General features: G+C 42.5%; 2 protein-coding genes across 2 annotated transcripts; one reads left to right on the top strand and one right to left on the bottom strand.

Moving 5' to 3' along the window:
- The first annotated feature begins 1,510 nt into the window (after window positions 1-1,510).
- Window positions 1,511-9,054, top strand: LOC106613586 (zinc finger and BTB domain-containing protein 37). The gene is made up of 4 exons (XM_014216003.3): window positions 1,511-2,100; window positions 2,185-3,208; window positions 3,483-3,582; window positions 3,683-9,054. The coding sequence occupies exons 2-4, from the start codon at window positions 2,214-2,216 to the stop codon at window positions 4,196-4,198; spliced, it is 1,611 nt and encodes a 536-aa protein (XP_014071478.1). The 5' UTR covers window positions 1,511-2,100; window positions 2,185-2,213; the 3' UTR covers window positions 4,199-9,054.
- Window positions 9,055-9,285: 231 nt separating this feature from the next.
- On the bottom strand, window positions 9,286-15,114 carry LOC106613587 (antithrombin-III). The gene is made up of 7 exons (XM_014216004.3): window positions 14,960-15,114; window positions 12,789-13,158; window positions 11,172-11,387; window positions 10,539-10,676; window positions 10,178-10,396; window positions 9,772-10,011; window positions 9,286-9,550 (listed from the first exon to the last, which is right to left on the bottom strand). Exons 2-7 carry the CDS (start codon window positions 13,155-13,157, stop codon window positions 9,374-9,376), a joined length of 1,359 nt encoding a protein of 452 aa, XP_014071479.1. The 5' UTR covers window position 13,158; window positions 14,960-15,114; the 3' UTR covers window positions 9,286-9,373.
- Between the last annotated feature and the right edge of the window lie 5,606 nt (window positions 15,115-20,720).

Raw genomic sequence — 20,720 nt, 5'->3', positions numbered from 1 at the left:
TGGGCAGTGAAGACCATGCCTGGTTTAACAGCATTGGCTTTACCTGCCCCCTATGATGAACACTATGATGCCACTGATGTTGACCCCAACTATGACCCTCTCGCTTGCCCAACTGACCCTTAGGATGATTACTATACTACCTATATGTGAATGGTTAAAAGTTCCAGATGTCTAACGTTGATTTCTGTACATGGTTATATGAGACTAGGTAGTCTCAAAGGAGGGAATTTGGGGGGTTACCCTGGGGGTCGGGTGTGGGGCTACACCAATGCCATGATTACTGTATATATGTGATAACCTTTGTATGCTTGCAATGCGCAATGATGGAAAAGTACTGGGTAAATGGAGATGTACTGCTTTAGTTCTCAGACTGAGAATTGTCTGCACCTGCTGATAGTCACGCAGCCTCAAGGCGGAGATAGTAGAGTGAGAAACCACAGTCAAGACATGCTTTTCTCATTTTCGATACTTTGTATCTAATCCAATGCAACAATGTTAAGGTGTGATTGACGGTAGGTTGTCCACACCACTAATATAAAGAGCGTTGTCTCCTGTTTCGCCACACAGATCTTTACTATAGACTACTGAGGTATTCGGTATGTGAATCTCTGTCTGCAATTGCATTTTATTACTAAAGAATTTTATATCAAGGTTCCTGTGTCTATGTTATCTATCTGGAAGACTGATTGTTAAGGGAAACTTACATCACCCCATGCAAAGGACCACTCAACAGTTCCATTTACTGCGCAGTACTTTAATGCCACTACTGCAGACAGCCAATGCCTCTCAGTCTGGGACAGGAAATGAAAATGATTGTTGAGGCCATCAACAGTAGCAGTATTTCCAATCAGATATGTACATACCTTTAACTGTTGGGTTGTTTGTCAATTATAGTGGCATAAAAAGTTATACTATGGAAAATGATATCTAGTACACCAATTAAAAAGACTAACAAACAAAGGTCATGTTGGATTTTTTTGTTTGATCTGTGGAGTAGTTTGAAAGTGTGTACTTAATGAAGTTGGTGGAGAGTTTGTCTTCAATGCTGACTGCTGAAGTCCAGAAAGCACATCAGATTGAACAGGCGATCCAGGGCGACATTAATTTAAAATACATGGATGGGGAAGCAGATGGTGAGGTGAAAGAAAGAGCAGTGTTTTAAAGGACATTTACACCCAATAAACCAATTTTTCTGTCCGTAGTTCCATGATTATGAACTATAAACTAAATGCCATAAATTCTTCTTTAGAGGATTATTTGTCTCTGTCCCCTGAAAGTGATCTTTTCAACATCCTCAACTTTCAGTCAATCAACTTACAAACTAACAAGCAAGAAGAGATAGTCTACTGCACTTTTTTTTCTCATTTTAGCTACTACAAGTAAATAAATACATCAGGAACTACAAGCACCATAAACATCTGTTTGACTTCAAAGTAATGCATTCTGGGAACAGATGCTATTTTATCTAGCGTCTTCTCTGTTCTCTGAGGGCTTGTCAATGAGAAGAGAACACCAATTCCCATAATGCAAATTCACTTTTTTCCCTCGAAATTGTCCCGTCTGCCGTATCATGAAATGGGAAAATGAGAGCTGCGAAAGGAGTAACCGGGCAGATAAAATTGAACATAAGTTAACGTGCACATAGACACATTAAATATGGAACAGTACCGCAGTTGTATTACGACGGTTCGTTATGACACAGAAGTTGTACGGTGTTCTGTCTTTCTTCGTTTTTGTTGTTAGCTACATGGACGTTGAACTAGCTGGCTAACGTTAGCCACCTCCCTGTCGCGAGCAACGCCGGGGTGTATATCTTCGTTTAGGCTTCGGCTCATCACCGTACTGCAGTATGTTACAGTGGCTAAAAAGAGGGCCAGGGCTCGGTTATAGCATTTGAGCGTTACCGCTGTGCAAAAACAGCGTCGGTTCACACCATTGGTCAACAATGCACAACCCTTTGCAAGCTATAATTAATTCCATATTCTATGCAAGTTAGCCAGCCAGCTTAGTCAGTAGTTAATATGATGGTGCAGTACAGAAATTAATTGCAAGTAACGTTTCAGTGCCCGTGGTACAGTGCTGCCGGTGTATTCTGAAAAGGTAAGAAAAGTTGTCCTCTTTTGCTAAGCAAAGTTTCTTGGTTAGGTTATCAAACAGTTAATCTCCAAGATATCTGTCCACTAGTTTCCAACTTGGGGATCATACAAGGCAGCATGGAGCGAGGAGACACCATGGAGCGAGCTGGCAGCATCCAACTGGACATCCCTGACTTCAGCAACTCTGTGCTGTCCCACCTGAACCAGCTGCGTATGCAGGGGCGGCTGTGCGACATTGTGGTGAACGTGCAGGGCCAGAGCTTCCGTGCTCACAAGGTGGTGCTGGCTGCCAGTTCCCCTTACTTCCGAGACCACATGTCACTGAGCCAGATGAGCACCGTATCCCTGTCAGTCATCCGCAACCCCTCTGTGTTCGAGCAGCTCCTCTCCTTCTGCTACACCGGGAGGCTGTGCATGCAGCTGGCGGACATCATCAGCTACCTGACGGCTGCCAGCTTCCTGCAGATGCAGCACATCATCGACCGCTGCACGCAGATCCTGGAGGGCATCCATCTGAAGATCAGCCTGGCGGATGTGGAGGAGGAGCTGGGGGCCGGAGTGAGGCACAGGGGGGCTGGGAGCTTGGAGGCCAGAAGAGGAGGAGGGGGGTTAGGAACATCAGGGGGCTCGCGCTCCCTTAGCCCGCGCCACAGCAGCCCCAGGGTTCTGGGCATTCGAGGAAGCAGTGCTGGAGGGGCCTTGGATATCCGGGAGGTGGGAAGCCCAGCGGGGGAGTCCATGAGCCCCCAGATGGTGGAGCACAGCGGGCTGGGCCCAGAGGGGCTGGCTAGGGGGGTGGTAGTGGGCAGCAGGCTGGGGAAGGAGCCCATACTGCGCATCAATCGGGCTGGCCAGTGGTACGTGGAGGCCGAGTCAGAGAGAGGGAGTGGTGGTGAAGAGGGGGAGTCAGTGCGGGTGGTGGACGGGTTGAGGATAAAGACGGAGAGGATGGAGGAGTGGATGGGGGCCGATACCCAGGAGGAAGGGAGCGGGGCGGAGGAGGGAGCAGCCATGATGATCGACACGTCCGGGCGCAGCTCATTGGTGCAGGAGGGTTTTGTCACAGGGGCCAAAAGCTCTCAGCCCTCCAGCAGCTTCAGTGAGACAGAGAGGTGGGTACAAGTTCCAGGGAAGCAGGCCCTTCATGGTTTCATCTATGCCTTTATATAAAGGGAGAGTGTGCATGCAAGTTTTAAACTGAAGTCAAATTCAGCACAAAGTACCTCAGAAAAGCACTTTGGGTAACATTTAAAGTTGAGTGAAAATTCAATACAAAAGTAGCCTACTATATGTATTACTAATGGAAGATGGAGTGCTAAGGTAAATGGCAAGGTGGAGCTAATCACCGAACTGAGGTTTACGGATCCAGTATCTCTGTCCTGTTAGGTGTAGTCCTACTGGCAGTGTGGTGGTGATGGCCGAGAGACAGAGAGCCAAAAGTGAGTCACCCAGCAGAGCGGACAACCAGCGCCACACCAGCTCACAGGTATGTGTCACCCTCATCGACTGGTATTCTTCCCTGGTGGTCAGCACTATGCATTCCCAAAGTCCACCATACATCGCTAGTCCTGTGGTTTGTTTGCCAGGGGGAGGAGCAGGCCGTGTTCGACATGGGTGGTTACGAGGAGTACCTGCGTGAGCAGGTTGGTGACCGCTGGTTCCGCTACAACCCTCGGCTCACCTGCATCTACTGCTGCAAGTCCTTCAACCAGAAGGGCAGCCTGGACCGCCACATGCGGCTGCACATGGGCATCACACCTTTCGTTTGTCGCATCTGCGGCAAGAAGTACACACGCAAGGACCAGCTGGAGTACCACATTCGCAAGCACACAGGAAACAAGCCCTTCCATTGCCACGTCTGCGGCAAAAGCTTCCCCTTCCAGGCCATCCTCAACCAGCACTTCCGCAAGAACCACCCGGGCTGCGCCCCTCAGGAGGTGGCCCACAGTGCCTCCCCAGAGACCACCACCGTCTCCTCCCGGGGGGGCCAGAACGAGGAGTCGTCGCCCAGCCAGGAGGAGCCAGAGGGGGGTAGCAACGGAGGTGGGGCCTCTTTTGGAGAAGGTGCCCAGGCCTCGGTCTCCACCACTGGGCCTGATTGACCCAGTGGGCCATGGAGGGAGATGGTTGGGGTATGGGAGAACAGGGTATTAGTTTTTTTGGGGGGGGGGGGCAATTAGGCTGTCGTTTTGTACTCTCCTGCCAGGCGAAGAAAAAAATATATATCTTGGAAGTTGCTTCAAAGGAAAGGATGAAAAGGGAGTAGGTGATTTCAGAGGGTTTTAAGTCCATCCAGGGTGTTATTTTTATAAGCAATTTTCAAATCCCTTCAACTAAACAGCAGGGACGGGAGTTCCAGAATGATGCAAAAGAGTAGTTTGATAGGGCACTTTGTATTATATAGTTATTTATAAGTGATATGTCCGCTTTAAACCACATCTACCTTCATAATACAAACTGAACAGATCAATCGAACACATGAAGAAATGCCACACACTCTAATAACTTCATACAACACTGAATGCCCGTGGTTTTTATTTGACTGTCTATTTTCCCATGTTACAGTTTTATACTTTTGTATTACCGGTTTACAGGTTCAGAATGCAGAAAAAAATAACAGGCTGAAATGGTCACAGTTTGGTCATATTGTATTAATATTGCCAAAACACTGTGCCAGTATAATAACTACATATATCCATACTCTCCATTTTTTCCTTTTGCCTTGAGACAATCTTGAGCAGTTGGGGGTCAATGATAGATAATCAGACTCTTCATATAAGCTCATTATAAGTGCCAGAATGGCTTAAAAAAATGCAATTGCACATGAATAGTAGATATGGCCCAGTGAACAAAAAAAACACTGTTAATTTGGTAGTAATAAGTGCAATGATGAAAATAACACAACCTTCTTGACAGATGTCAAGAAGACCGAAGGGTCAACATGGCTAAATGCTTTTGAAAGTGTAACATTATTTAATCAGTACAACAATTTTACAGATGTATTGTAAAAGAGGACTCTTAATCCATCTGTATTTTACTGGTTAAAACCTCATATCTACATTCTTCAACTAGCTGCTGAATGCATACTTATATACAGGAACGCAAAACACAGGAAACTCAATGGTCTTCAACCTCAGATAAGCTACAATAAAACTGTTACCTCTCACACATCACTACGCAATACAGGTCTGCTCCAAGCAGATTGGTCGATACACTCAGCAGAATTTACAGTATGTAATTGTTTTCTCGTTTTTCTATGTTGTGGTTAACGTTAACTACTTTTTTTTACAAGTGACAGATTTTCTTTCGCATAGGTCTTATGTCTTCGGAACATTTTTTTATCTAGCTCTGACAATGTTGGCAATGTTGGAGGATGTAGAGACGAGACAAGATTGTAATGGAGGACACTCGTATCCCTATCAGGGGAGTCCTAAGGAGGAGCAGGATGGGAGACTAATAAGACCTTGCGGCTGTACTGTAGTACCACCCAAGAGCAAGCAGGAGGTCACTGACTGCCACGGATGGCCCATCACCAAAGGATAGACACGCACCCTGCGTGCTTGCAACAGTAGAATGTGCTCCATTGGAAATCAGTAAGAGGCATCCTGGCAACCAATGGAATTGAGAGGATAAGCCAAGGAACTTATTTCCCCCCTCGCATGGAGGCCAACAGTACTATGCTAAGCACTTAAAGGAGGGGTTTGAAAGGATAGCATTTAAGAATTATGTAAAAGGTATATATCGCATATGCATATTTAAACACATTTGTTGCTATATAAGAGTAAAGAGAACCTAAACAACTTGCTAAGATTTTGAACACAGATATAATGGTAGCATAGTGGATTGGCTGTTCTTTTTTTCCCCCTTTTTGTTTTACAGAGCTGTGAATCATTTGTGGTTGTGAAAGGAGTTTTTATGAATGGGTGTATGCAAGTGAAAAACAGCTACTGATTTGTCCACTGGTTTTTTCTTATCCGGATTGAGAATGCATTTCACATCACCACAGTACACCTCAGTCTAGATTCGTCAGACAAAAACAGGTCAACATTTGTTACAACAAATATCAGGTATTTTTGTTTACTGTTTTTAAGTTTACTCTCTTTGTAAATTACGTTTAAGATTATGGAGTTTAAAAAAAACATGCTTGGGCTAACTGCAGTGATATCTTACAGCAAGCTTTATTTAGCAAGTGTGCAATGCTTAAATATACATGTTTTAATAAAATGAATAAACTATTTTGTGTAAATGAAAATGCCATTATGGCGGTAGCAATGCAGCTATTATCTTACGTCGAAACTAGGGATGCACAAATGTGGAAATGAAACCGGTTGCTTAGGGCCCCAGCCGTTAGAGTTTTTAGGAACTCAGTTGGGGTCTCAACTTACAGTTTTGAAATTTAGTTGAGCATCAGCAGTTTTTTCTCTTATGTCAGTCAATTATTGAGCGGGCACAAAGGGCACATGCCCAGGGTCCTCCCATTGATTTTGTCAGTTACTCTCACTCAGATATCATATTAACGTGGCGTAAGTCATGGCAAAATGTGTAGAATTGCAGGAAATTAGCTTTAAAACTGCAAAAATGTCTCTTCAACTTATGGCAAAATCTGTAGAATTGCAGGAAATATGGTGTAAAACGGAAGAAGAAAAAATCTCCACCCCGATGGCAAAATGAGTGGAATAGCGTTGAAATTAGTTATAATATCGCAAAGTCTTCTCTGCACCATGGCAAAATGTGTAGAATTGTAGCAAACTTGCTTTAAAACTGCAATATTTTCTCTGTGCCCCATGGCAACAAAAATAATTATTGCAGGAAATTAACTCAAACATATATTTGTTTCTCTACGCCATCAAGAGGGGTCCACTAAAATGTTTTGCCTGCAGGGGCTCCCAACAAAATGTTGCTTAAGGCCCCCAAAAGGCTAGGGGGAAAATCTTGATCAATAACCAATATCTTTTTGTCCATGGTGACTGATACAATTTATGTATCAGCCATCATGGGAAAAATGGCATTACAGAAATTGTGTCAACAACTAGATATTTATCAAAAGGCCTTTTTCATAATTTATAGACGACCATTTTTTGTAAAGGTCCAATATATTTTCACCTAGAGAACACCAATCCCCGGGTGTGGGAGTTGTACAAGGTGAACAGTGCACCGTGTAATTTTATTTCAGCTCAGATTTAACACCATACAATATTGGTACAGAATATCGTTTTTTCAGCCATGTTTGTCCTATACTGATATGAAGTCAGATATGTTTCAATTAGGGATGCATGATATAAGTATTTTAATACTCAATATTATGCTTGCAGCATGAAGATTCTTAACAATGAGATGGCTTCAGCTAACATAAAAAAATGTGAGTCACGCTCACAGATCATGCCTCTAAGCCAGTGGTCACCAACCTTGGTCCTGGAGAGCTACAGGGTGTGCCGACTTAGAATTAAAACATTCCAGTGCGTACATAGCATTCCAAAGTAGAACTAAAGCGGAATCATTTGAATTGACAGTCGGTTTTCAGATACATTAGATTTCAATCATCTTAGAGATTACATTACATTTACAAACCTTGATGCCGGAAAACCTGGAATCCAGATAGGAAAGTGTTTCTGCATTATGTGTAAAAAAAAAAAAAAAAAACAATTCGATTTTTAAACAATTACTATGTGAAAAAAGAACAAAACTCAATGTTTGGTTTTACAAGATTTTTTCCCAGCAGGTACCAGGTTTGCTGGATTTCAATTTAGTTTGAATAGTACTCCCAGGCCTTTTTGGGGATTTGACCAAGATTGATTGTCATGCTGTTTTCTTTGTCTATTGCTTATAATTCAAATGGCTTTTGTTACTTTTTTAATAAGCTTTAACTGCGCAGAGGACATGTGTGTTTGAAAGTGTAAATATGATTATTGAACCGTTGTATATGTATTGTTACTGCTGAATGTGGATCAATGACAGGAACAAGCCATCTCGTGTAGCCTCTCTAGTTTCAGCAAACAGATCTATGTCGTCTCCACTTACCTCGGTATGTCGTGTGAAGATTCTTACTAAGCTAGTGAGAGGGTGTCAATAATGCATATATAGTTGATTTAAGTACTGTTCTGGAAAGTTCTGTTTTGACCCATCTGTCCAACTGTGAAAAACAACATCTAGCTAAAAATGTTAAGATGTCAAAATCAGGAATCCAAACATTTCAGTTACTTGAATGAATTGTCAAGCTGAGGCCCTATTTAGCATCAATGCATGCCATCTTTGTCATAGGTTTTCAATGCCAAACTTGGGAAAGTTTCTTTATCAATATATTTGCTCCAAAACATGCCAAATAATATTAGGTGACATTTAATATATTCTACATTTTGTGCTATTATGTCTTGGTCTTGCTGATTTATTGTCTTAGAGGTTTCTCTTTTTTTTAACAATTGTCTTGTGTGAAATGTCTATACACAAATGCATACATGCAGTATATCCAATATCATTTTGGCTGCAAAATGCTTACTCCAACTAATTATTAAGCTATGTAATTAATTGGCAAAAATATTTAATACTTAACGCAAAATATTATTTGACGTAAAAAATATATTCATAAACAAAGAATATCTCAAAGAAAATGGAATATATTAAATAACAATATTTTACATTTTCCCTGTCAAGAAATGTACAAAACCAGCTGTGGTCTTGCAAGATCTTGCAGGTTATATGTGAAGTTCCCTTTTTATTAAATTTTTTGCATGGTCCTGTTCCTGAAAAAGAAGCATTTCTTGATTATACTGTAAAGGGTAATGCTTTGGGTTAGTGGTATGAAGAGGGTTTGGTTTATCGCTTGGGGTCATTTGCAAGGCCAAAGGTTGATTTGTTAATTGCTTTTGATAATGTGAAAAAGGGTTACTTCACAATAACCACTATATCATTTTCATTATTAAAGTACATTCTCTTCAAAGGAAATAAAGTACTTTAAGTGTTACTGTGATTGGCTGGTTTTATTTTTAGTAAGGTCAGATTTAGCAGTTTGCGTACATGTGGCAGGATGAGTACATGTGTGAATGGATGTGTACCTGTATGTATACCTTTTGAGTGTTTGTTTAAAAGTGTCATTTTAAGGATGGTCCTTTCACCAATCAACAGATACTTAATCAATTAGTCATTTGACAGATTTACATAAAAAAGTATTGACTCTTAAATACATCACAAAGTGGTCCATCCGATTTGGTTTATTTTACATTGATACAGAGACCAGAAATTGGCAGTTACATGAATGACGAATCCGAGGTTGGTGTGTGTGATCAGGGGTCACAGGGGTCAGCCACCCGGCCGGTGAACACCATGGTGTTGATGGTGGACTCTCGGATGAGCAGGAGGAAGGGCCGGTTGGCCATAAACACCTCCTGGTTTAAGTTGATGGAGCGGCCAATGGCCACCACAGCTGTGGCAGCAGCCACCTTACTGCCTTCCTCATTCACCTGCAACAGTTTGTTTATTTGTTAAGAATAGTTTAGAAAGTTTATGATCTTCATTGATTTAATGAAGTTAAACAATTCTATGTTATGCTTGTTAATTGTCCAATTAGGCCTAGTGCCCCACCTGATGCCCATTTGATCTGTTAGCAAATTGTTTTTTTTTCAGATACTTTAAGTGATGATCCTTATGGATTTCATATGATTCTTATGGATCCTGTACATACCTCTATGAATGCTTTATGGAATGCATCTGAAATGTACAGATTATTTGCCTCATCTTCCAGGATGCCTGAGAGGCTGGCGTCCCTGGGGCTGAAGACGTCCTCGAGCCCCATGGCCTGAAGTTGCTCCTTCAGACTGAAGCTGTCTTCGATGCGGAAGCGTGGCAGGTGCACCGACACCGTGGTCTCCCTCATGTTATCCAGCCAGCCAGTCAGCTTCTTCAAGTCCAGGTTCTCCTCCACCTTACAACAACAGCAGATGTTCAGTGTGATTGGTGGTATGGAGGATGAGTTGAAATGATCTAATGTGTCATGAATAGCAAATTACTAAAACATGAATAACCTTGGGAGTACAAATATAATTGTCAGTGAACAGTGTAAATGACGACAGTAGGCACCCAGGACCCACCTCAGACAAGGGTGTGCCTTTCAGTGGTAGGATCAGCACCATTGTGATGCCCTCTCCGCGGTACGGCAGCTCCAGCAGCTGCACCTTATCTTCAGTAAACCTGCCGTAGCGAAACTTGGTCTCCTGGTACATCATGGACACTGGGCACGTCTTGGACTTACTCACGTAGAAGTCGGCCTTGAAGACTTTGTCTTTGTCGAATTGGCTTTTCCACTGACCCTGTGAGACAGCAAAAAATAAGGCGACAGTTGAATGAAAGGCAATGGGTTCCTGGGTGGTGGCCAAAATAAAACTTGTTTTGGCCTGTCCGTCCATAGGCAGTGCAGAACACAAAATGTATGAGAAAATATATTCAACTCACCTTGAAATAGATGGTGTTGACCAGGACCAGCACAGTGTTGGAGTTCAGTGATCCCTCCGGCAAAGTGTTCTGAATCCTTTTTTCCGTCTTGTTTGAGATCCAATCGTTGATGGTCACCCGTGACAGCTCTGGCTTCTCCTAAAAGACCCATGTTCACAGAATTACACTTCTACCATATCACATGCCTTGAACTACTTTGGTAACTCTAGAATTTAATTACTCAACACTGTGCAGTAACTTCAGATAAATAACATGTAGCAATACCTCAGTACATCTAATTCAGTTGTTCCCAACTCCGGTCCTCGAGTATCCCCAACAGTACACATTTTTATTGTACCCCCGGACATGCACACCTGATTCAACTTGTCAACTGATCATCAGGCCCTCAATGAGTTGAATCAGGTTTGTCTGGGGCAACAACAAAAATGTGTGCTGTTGGGGGTACTGGAGGACCGGAGTTGGGAACCACTTCTCTAATTGATTACTTAACTCTGGTCCATAATAGTAACAAGTGAATTAACTCTTGTACACACAGTAATTGTTATTAAAGAGTGCATAATATCAAATGCTATTTGTGATGTGTGAAAAGGCCAAATTAAGCAGTAGGCTATGAAAAATGCAAGAGGGAATGACCTTGAAATTGAGTGGCATGAGTTTGGCGCCATACACCAGCTCACTGATATTCTGGTAAATCTCACTGAATGCCAGAGACTTTTCTCCGAAAAGACGGTTGGCTGAGATCAGCTCTGTCGTCTTGTCTTTCTTGCGGTACAGGCGACAGTTTAGCTTGGCGAAGAAGAAATGCACTTGGTCCGACGTCTTCTCTTTGATTGTGTCAAACTCAAACACCTGAATTGAGATTGAGACAGAGGTCAGACATTGGGAGACCTGAGCTGTTATTGGTTGTGGCTATAAATAAATAAACATCACTGAAGAAGAAAGAGCAAGAAAGACTGAGTAAACATATTAACTGACATAAAACCCACATTTCTAAGTTCCTCCTGCCTAATGTGTATGAAAAAAATGCTGAGCGGGTCATGCATGTAATTGTAAATGTATAGTAACAGTCTCAATCTTGATGGTTTTATACACGGAGTGTAGGAACACTTTCTCTTTCCATGACATAGACTGACCGTGTGAATTCAGGTGAAAGCTATGATCCCTTATTGAGGTCACTTGTTAAATCTACTTCAATCAGTGAAGGGAGGAGACAGGTTAAAGAAGGATTTTTAAGATTGTATATGTGTGCCCATTCAGCCTCTGAATGGCAAGACAAAAATATTTAAGTGCCTTTGAACAGGGTATGGCAGTAGGTGCCAGGCACACTGGCTTGAGTGTGTCAAGAACTGCAACACTGCTGGGTTTACACACAACAGTTTCCCGTTTGTATTATGAATGGTCCACCACGCAAAGCACATCCAGCCAAAAGGGGGTGCAACGAAATATTAGGAAGGTGTTCTTAATGTTTTGTACACTCTGTATTTTGGCATTTTAATGCGGGTTACCAAGACCATTTAAAGAGCAACTGCCCCTAAAAACCAACTTCTCATTTTGAAAGAGAACTATGTGGCAATGATAGGAGTCAGACACATTTATTCTAGTGTCCATAAAGTATAAAAAGGAGAATTTTGTCATAAAGTCAGTCTCGTCCAAAACAGAGTTGCAAGATGATAGGAAAAATCATTGTCATGGAATGAAGGGTACCTTAACAGTTTTCCTTAGGTTGGGTTTATTTCAATCCTGCCCACAGCTGGAAGCACCCAAGTAATCATCGATTTGGAGTGCAGCTGCACGCGACCGGATCGTAATGCCCATGGTAAATTTGTACACAATATTTTAAAAGGTCAATAGCTCCAAATTTTTATGACTTACAAACCTCAAATCAACTATATATTGTAGAAATTCATATACAAATATTGAAAGCATTTAATGAGACAACTAAAAGGTGTGCAACTTGAAAATATTGTCCCATTTACATTGTGTAATTTATTGATGGTTCCTAACTAGCCCCAGAGATAGGCTATCCGATGTCAACCCCATTTTTCCACGGTCGCACACCAGCCGCGCTGAAGCTAATTGGCTAGCACTACCTAGCCTAGGCAACTTCAAGACACTAGACCTGGTTAGACTATTTCAAGTTATCTAAAAGGGTGAGTGACTAACTGTGTACTGTTTTGGCAGAAGTGAATGTACAAAAGCTTGCCACGTGCGAACACACGAGACACCAACATTATGCTTCAGACCCCTTACATTCATAATCTGTTTGAGCGTGTTGTTGCAGGCGCCCAGTTTGGTCATGGCGAAGGCTGTGGATATGCTGATAGGGGACAAGAAGATGTTGGCCTCGCTGGGTTTATCCTGGGATAGCTGCTTGAACAGGGACAGGGCGAAGCGACTGTTCGCCTTGGACAGCTCCCACACCCGGGGATTGGTGTTATTAGGGACTTTCTCTGGCTTAGCATCCGCTGTCAAGGCTTCATCGTCGGGGCTGCGGTAGACACACTTGGGCTCCAGGGGCACGTCTTTGGGCTTGACATGGCAGAAGTCTTTGAACGCCTGGGAGGTTGACAGCAAGGCGAGGAGCAGCCCCAGAGTCCACACAAACTTGGACAACCTCATCCTGAGGGGGGGAGAGAGGGGTCTGGGTCAGGTTATATGAGGCTTATTCAACCCCTTTGGTCATTGGTCACAGGCTAATTTAGACTTGGGAAACCAGCTGTCTCTGGCCAACCGATGGCATGTAATGACCAATGAAGCACCGGGGGAAGGGGAAACTAGCAGACACTGCAGCTCACAAGGACTAGCGTTGGTATAGGCTACAGTATGGTACTGTATACACATCTATTGCTTTAAGCTACCTTGAAATACTTGTACAAACCAGAGGAGGCGCCTCGAGGGAGGAGAGGGATGTCCTACATTTTTAGGAAACGTTAAAAACAATATCATTCAAATAAAAGCATGTCATACCATTGGCTTAACTAGAACAAATTCTAAATAACTTTCAACCTACCTCCCTTACTTTTTAAGTCACCAGATGCCACTGCAGCACACATTCTAACCAACATAACACCTCTCAAAGTAACTTCCAAAGTTCAACTGTCTCTTTGCCTAGTGAGAGGCCGTTGTAATGTAGGGAAACACAAAATAAAGCACACACTGGGGCTATCTCAATGGGGAAATTCATCATTTTACATTTACATTACATTTTAGTAATTTAGCAGACGCTCGTATCCAGAGCGACTTACAGTAGTGATTGCATACATTTCATTTCATGCATTTTTTTTTTGTTGTACTGGCCCCCCGTGGGAAAGAGTTTCCACTCAGTTTGCTCTCCGAAATATGTGATATTTCAATAAAGCTTAGTGTATGTTATGTTATGAGCTTATTAGAAGCACTTTTTTCTTTAAAGTGGATAATCCTTTTATTCAGCACCTGTAAAAAAAAAAAAAATTGGGACGCAAGTAAAACCTCTCCTTTAATGGAATTCATAACTCCTTTAATGGAATTCATAACTCAAGAGTGGCAATCTAAGTATGTACAGCGGGGTCCAAAATGATTGACACCCTTGATAAATATAAGCAATAAAATAAATAATTTAAATACTTAGCTATATTGTATGCTAACAACATTTTTAACATTTTATTATTTTATACTAATACTGGACATGCTAACCTCCCATTATTGGTAATCTGTACCTTTCTTACTCATTATTCACGATTCATTCAGGATTATCCGTAATCATGGTAGCATCCACATTTTTATAAACATATTCTATTCTTATTTAGAATTAAAGTGACTGCAAAATGAAAATACATTATATTTAATTTCTTTTAGGCACAAAATAATCAGAAACACAACCAAAATGAACTGCAAATGCATCCAACAAGTTTGTAGAGTCACAAGCTTGATGTAGTCATTGCGTGCTAGGAATATGGGACCAAATACAAAACCTTTGATTACTTAATATGAACCTTTAGGGGTGTCAATTTTGACCCCTAGCTTTTAGAGAAAGAAAAGTATTACTTGTGACACAAAATCTTTCCCGGAGCAATTGTATTAGTATAAAATAATTTGCCAATTATTTTAGGATACAACATAGCTCAATATTTGAATTATTTATGTAATACAGTCATTATTGCTAATCTTTATCAAGGGTGTCAATAACTTTGGATCCCACTGTATATGAAAGGGATTAAAACAGCAACTAGGAACCACACAATGCCAAAAAAACTCTGTTTTAAGTTTGAAGACTTACAATAGAACAACATTTCTGTTGAGAAGCTTTGAATTTACCGTCTGTTTATTCAGCTAGCCATTGACAAATACCTGTTGCTAAATACGTGCCATCTTTGAACATAGCGTCACCTCTTTCAACCAAACTAAACCCTACGTAACAGTATTATGAATTGACAATGCCTTACCTGAGGTATATTTTCCTTGTAAATGACTGTGTATGTGGAATCTAAGTATCGGCTGCGAGTTGAGCTTATGAGTCCCTCATAGGGGTCAGGGTCAGTGTCCTGTAGCGCAAGTGGGGAAAGGAAGATTTACTCAGCTCAAACTTTGAAGTATTGACTTTGAAGTATTGATCGATTCAGTTGAGTTGGTCCCACATGTGGATTGATCCAATGTTCTAAACACATCTTTAATAGTATTTGTTTATATGAAATAATACAATAGTGCAACATGCCAATACACAGAGAATGGTCACAGTGAAGAATAAATAAGTACAGCCTCGTTTGTATAATTGTACAGAAATACCTCATACATGGTGCAATATTGATATTGAGAAAGAATTTTTTATTTTTATTTCACCTTTATTTAACCAGGTAGACCATTTGAGAACAAGTTCTCATTTACAACTGCGACCTGGCCAAGATAAAGCTAAGCAGTGCGACAAAAAACAACACAGAGTTACACATGGGATTAACAAACGAACAGTCAATAACTCAATAGAAAAATCTATATACAGTGTGTGCAAATGGAGTAAGGAGGTAAGGCAATAAAAAGACCAATAGTAGCGAAGTAATTACAATTCAGTGCTGAGCACTTGTTGGATGCTTTTCCTTCACTCTGCGGTCTGACTCATCCAAAATAGCCCTTACACAGCCTGGAGGTGTGTTGGGTCATTGTCCTGTTGAAAAACAAATGATAGTCCCACTAAGCCCAAACCAAATGGGATGGCGTATCGCTGCAGAATGCTGTGGTAGCAATGCTGGTTAAGTGTGCCTTGAATTCTAAATAAATCACTGACTGTCACCAGCAAAGCACCCCCACACCATAACACCTCATCCATGCTTTACGGTGGGAAATACACAGGCGGAGATAATCCATTCACCCACACCGCGTCTCACAAAGACACAGCGGTTGGATCCAAAAATCTCAAAATTTGGACACCAGACCAAATGAGACATTTTCACCGGTCTAATGTCCATTGCTCGTGTTTCTTGGCCCAAGCAAGTCTCTTCTTATTATTGGTGTCCTTTAGTAGTGGTTTCTTTGCAGCAAATTGATCATGAAGGCCTGATTCACACAGTCTCCTCTGAACTGTTGATGTTGAGATGTGTCTGTTACTTGAAATCTGTGAAGCATTTATTTGGGCTGCGATTTCTGAGGCTGGTAACTCTAATGAACTTATCCTCTGCAGCAAAGGTAACTCAGGGTCTTCTACTCCGGTGGCGGTCCTCATGAGAGCCAGTTTCATCATAGCGCTTGATGTGTTTTGCGACTGCAATTGAAGAACCTTTCAAAGTTCTTGAAATGTTCCATATTGACTGACCTACATGTCTTAAAGTAATGGACTGTCATTTCTCTTTGCTTATTTGAGCTGTTCTTGCCATAATATGGACTTTGTCTTTCACCAAATAGGGCTTACTTCTGTGTAACACCCCTGTTTGGCCCAAACGCATTAAGGAGGAAAGAAATTCCACAAATTAACTTTTAAGAAAGCACACCTGTTAATTGAAATGCATTCCAAGTGACTACCTCATGAAGCTGGTTGAGAGAATGCCAAGATTGCCTTGATGACCGCTTTGCACAAAGGGTGGCTATTTTAAGAATCTCAAATATAAAATATATTTTGATTTGTTTAACACTTTTTTGGTTACTACATGATTCCATATGTGTTATTTTGATGTCTTCACCATTATTCTGCAATATAGTAAAAATTAAGAAAAACCCTTGAATGAGTAGGTGTTCTTAAACTTTTGACCGGTAGTGTATGTAAACAACATGTTTTTACATTTTAATACATTTGCAAAAATTTCTAAAAACCTGTTTTCACTTTGTCATTATGGGGTATTGTGTGAAGACTGATGAGGATGTTGTATTTAATCAATTTTAGAGTAAGCTGTAACGTAACAAAATGTGGAAAAAGGGGTCTGAATACTTTCCGAATGCCCTGTATATACATTTTACGGACAATGTATTCTACAATAGTTGTCTTTCCTTATTTCATTTATTTCATTTTTTTCATCCTTCAACTACCCTCAACCCCTCCCATCTACAGTGGGAAGAAAAAGTATGTGAACCCTTTGGAATTACCTGGATTTCTGCATAAATTGGTCATAAAATTTGATCTGATCTTCATCTAAGTCAAAACAATAGACAAACACATTCTGCTTAAACTAATAACACACACAATTATACATGTTCATGTCTTTATTGAACACACTGTGTAAATATTCACAGTGCAGGGTGGAAAAGTATGCGAACCCTTGGATTTAATAACAGGTTGACCCTCCTTTGGCAGTAATAACCTCAACCAAATGTTTTCTGTGGTTGCGGATCAGACCTGCACAGCGGTCAGGAGGAATTTTGGACCATTCCTCTTTACAAAACTGTTTCAGTTCAGCAATATTCTTGGAATGTCTGGTGTGAACTGCTCTCGAGGTCATGTTATAACATCTCAATCGGATTGAGGTCAGGACTCTTGACTGGGCAGCTCTAACCAACACCTCCAATCTCGTGTCATTGATTGGACTCCAGGTTAGCTGACTCCTGACTCCAATTAGCTTTTGGAGAAGTCATTAGCCTAGGGGTTCACATACTTTTTCCAACCTACATTGTGAATGTTTAAATTATGTATTCAATATAGACAAGAAAAATACAATAATTTGTGTGTTATTAGTTCAAGCAGACTGTTTGTCTATTGCTGTGACTTTGTTGAAGATCAGATCACATTTTATTACTCTCGCTGTCAACTGCATTTATTTTCAAACGTGTAAATATTTGTATGAACGTAACAAGATTCAACAACTGAGACAAACTGAACAAGTTCCACAGACATAACAGAAATGGAATAATGTGTCCCTGAACAAAGGGGGGGGGGGGGTCAAAATCAAAAGCAACAGTCAGTATCTGGTGTGGCCACCAGCTGCATCTCCTCCTCATGGACTGGAATAGAGATCCGGGCTCTTCGCTGGCCATGGCAGAACACTGACATTCCTGGCTTGCAGGAAATCACGCATAGAACGAGCAGTATGGCTGGTGGCATTGTCACGCTGGAGGGTCATGTCAGGATGAGCCTGCAGGAAGGGTATCACATGAGGGAGGAGGATGTTTTCCCTGTAACGCACAGCGTTGAGATTGCCTGCAATGATAACAAGCTCAGTCTGATGATGTTGTGACACACCCCCCACCTCCAAATCAATCCCGCTCCAGAGTACAGGCCTCAGTGTAACGCTCATTCCTTCGACGATAAACGCGAATCCGACCATCACCCCTGGTGAGACAAAACCGCGACTCGTCAGTGAAGAGCACCTTTTGCCAGTCCTGTCTGGTCCAGCGACGGTGGGTTTGTGCCCATAGGCGACGTGGTTGCCGGTGATGTCTGGTAGGGACCTACCTTACTACAACAGGTCTACAAGCCCTCAGTCCAGCCTCTCTCAGCCTATTGCGGACAGTCTGAGCACTGATTGAGGGATTGTGCGTTCCTGGTGTAACTCGGGCAGTTGTTGTTGCCATCCTGTACCTGTCCCTCAGGTGTGATGTTCGGATGTACCGATCTTGTGCAGGTGTTGTTACACATTGTCTGCCACTGTGAGGACAATCAGCTGTCCATCCTGTCTCCCTGTAGCGCTGCCTTAGGCGTCTCCCAGTACGGACATTGCAATTTATTGCCCTGGCCACATCTGCAGTCCTCATGCCTCCTTGCAGCATGCCTAAGGCACATTCACGCAGATGAGCAGGGACCCTGGGCATCTTTCTTTTGGTGTTTTTCAGAGTCAGAAGAAAGGCCTCTGTGTCCTAAGTTGTCATAACTTAGGACACAGGTGCATGTTCATCAATGAACATGCACCTGTAGAACAGTTAAGTCACTAACAGCTTACAGACGGTAGGCAATTAAGGTCACAGTTATGACAACTTAGGACACAGAAGCCTTTCTTCTGACTCTGAAAAACACCAAAAGAAAGATGCCCAGGGTCCTTGCTCATCTGCGTGAATGTGCCTTAGGCATGCTGCAAGGAGGCATGAGGACTACAGATGTGGCCACTGATGATCGTCCTCGCAGTGGCAGACAATGTTCATTGAACAAGCATGGGAAAGTGTTTTAAACCCTTTACAATGAAGATCTGTGAAGTTATATGGATTTTTACAAATATCTTTGAAAGACAGGGTCCTGAAAAGGGACGTTTAGATAAATAAATATATATATATATATATATAAATAATATATATACTGCTCAAAAAAATAAAGGGAACACTAAAATAACACATCCTAGATCTGAATGAATGAAATGATCTTTACATAGTTGAATGTGCTGACAACAAAATCACACAAAAATAAATCAATGGAAATCCAATTTATCAACCCATGGAGGTCTGGATTTGGAGTCACACTCAAAATTAAAGTGGAAAACCACACTACAGGCTGATCCAACTTTGATGTAATGTCCTTAAAACAAGTCAGAATGAGGCTCAGTAGTGTGTGTGGCCTCCACGTGCCTGTATGACCTCCCTACAACGCCTGGGCATGCTCCTGATGAGGTGGCGGATGGTCTCCTGAGGGATCTCCTCCCAGACCTGGACTAAAGCATCCACTAACTCCTGGACAGTCTGTAGTGCAACGTGGTGTTGGTGGATGGAGCGAGACATGATGTCCCAGATGTGCTCAATTGGATTCAGGTCTGGGGAACGGGCGGGCCAGTCCATAGCATCAATGCCTTCCTCTTGCAGGAACTGCTGACACACCCCAGCCACATGAGGTCTAGCATTGTCTTGCATTAGGAGGAACCCAGGGCCAACCGCACCAGCATATGGTCTCACAAGGGGTCTGAGGATCTCATCTCGGTACCTAATGGCAGTCAGGCTACCTCTGGCGAGCACATGGAGGGCTGTGCAGCCCCCCAAAGAAATGCCACCCCACACCATGACTGACCCACCGCCAAACCGGTCATGCTGGAGGATGTTGCAGGCAGCAGAACGTTCTCCACGGCGTCTCCAGACTCTGTCACGTGCTCAGTGTGAACCTGCTTTCATCTGTGAAGAGCACAGGGCGCCAGTGGCGAATTTGCCAATCTTGGTGTTCTCTGGCAAATGCCAAACGTCCTGCACGGTGTTGGGCTGTAAGCACAACCCCCACCTGTGGACGTCGGGCCCTCATACCACCCTCATGGAGTCTGTTTCTGACCGTTTGAGCAGACACATGCACATTTGTGGCCTGCTGGAGGTCATTTTGCAGGGATCTGGCAGTGCTCCGCCTGCTCCTCCTTGCACAAAGGCGGAGGTAGCGGTCCTGCTGCTGGGTTGTTGCCCTCCTACGGCCTCCTCCACATCTCCTGATGTACTGGCCTGTCTCCTGGTAGCGCCTCCATGCTCTGGACACTACGCTGACAGACACAGCAAACCTTCTTGCCCCAGCTCGCATTGATGTGCCATCCTGGATGAGCTGCACTACCTGAGCCACTTGTGTGGGTTGTAGACTCCGTCTCATGCTACCACTAGAGTGAAAGCACCGCCAGCATTCAAAAGTGACCAAAACATCAGCCAGGAAGCATAGGAACTGAGAAGTGGTCTTTGGTCCCCACCTGCAGAACCACTCCTTTATTGGGGGTGTCTTGCTAATTGCCTATAATTTCCACCTGTTGTCTATTCCATTTGCACAACAGCATGTGAAATGTATTTGTCAATCAGTGTTGCTTCCTAAGTGGACAGTTTGATTTCACAGAAGTGTGATTGACT

This window comes from Salmo salar, chromosome 10 (genome assembly GCF_965601325.2).
Source record: "Salmo salar chromosome 10, fSalSal1, whole genome shotgun sequence".
In the NCBI taxonomy this organism is placed as follows: Eukaryota; Metazoa; Chordata; class Actinopteri; order Salmoniformes; family Salmonidae; genus Salmo; species Salmo salar.
This window is presented reverse-complemented; position numbering and strand designations above follow the sequence as displayed.

Bases quoted from the DNA above. Each gene is read 5' to 3' on its own strand.
- LOC106613586 (XM_014216003.3), top strand. From the start codon at position 2,214: ATGGAGCGAGGAGACACCATGGAGCGAGCTGGCAGCATCCAACTGGAC. The intron at 3,209-3,482 runs GTGGGTACAAGT...CTGTCCTGTTAG, and splicing joins AGCTTCAGTGAGACAGAGAG to GTGTAGTCCTACTGGCAGTG. The intron at 3,583-3,682 runs GTATGTGTCACC...TTTGTTTGCCAG, and splicing joins AGCGCCACACCAGCTCACAG to GGGGAGGAGCAGGCCGTGTT.
- LOC106613587 (XM_014216004.3), bottom strand. From the start codon at position 13,157: ATGAGGTTGTCCAAGTTTGTGTGGACTCTGGGGCTGCTCCTCGCCTTG. The intron at 11,388-12,788 runs GTAAGGGGTCTG...ATCTCAATTCAG, and splicing joins CGCTCAAACAGATTATGAAT to GTGTTTGAGTTTGACACAAT. The intron at 9,551-9,771 runs GTATGTACAGGA...AAACTGTTGCAG, and splicing joins TCCATAAAGCATTCATAGAG to GTGAATGAGGAAGGCAGTAA.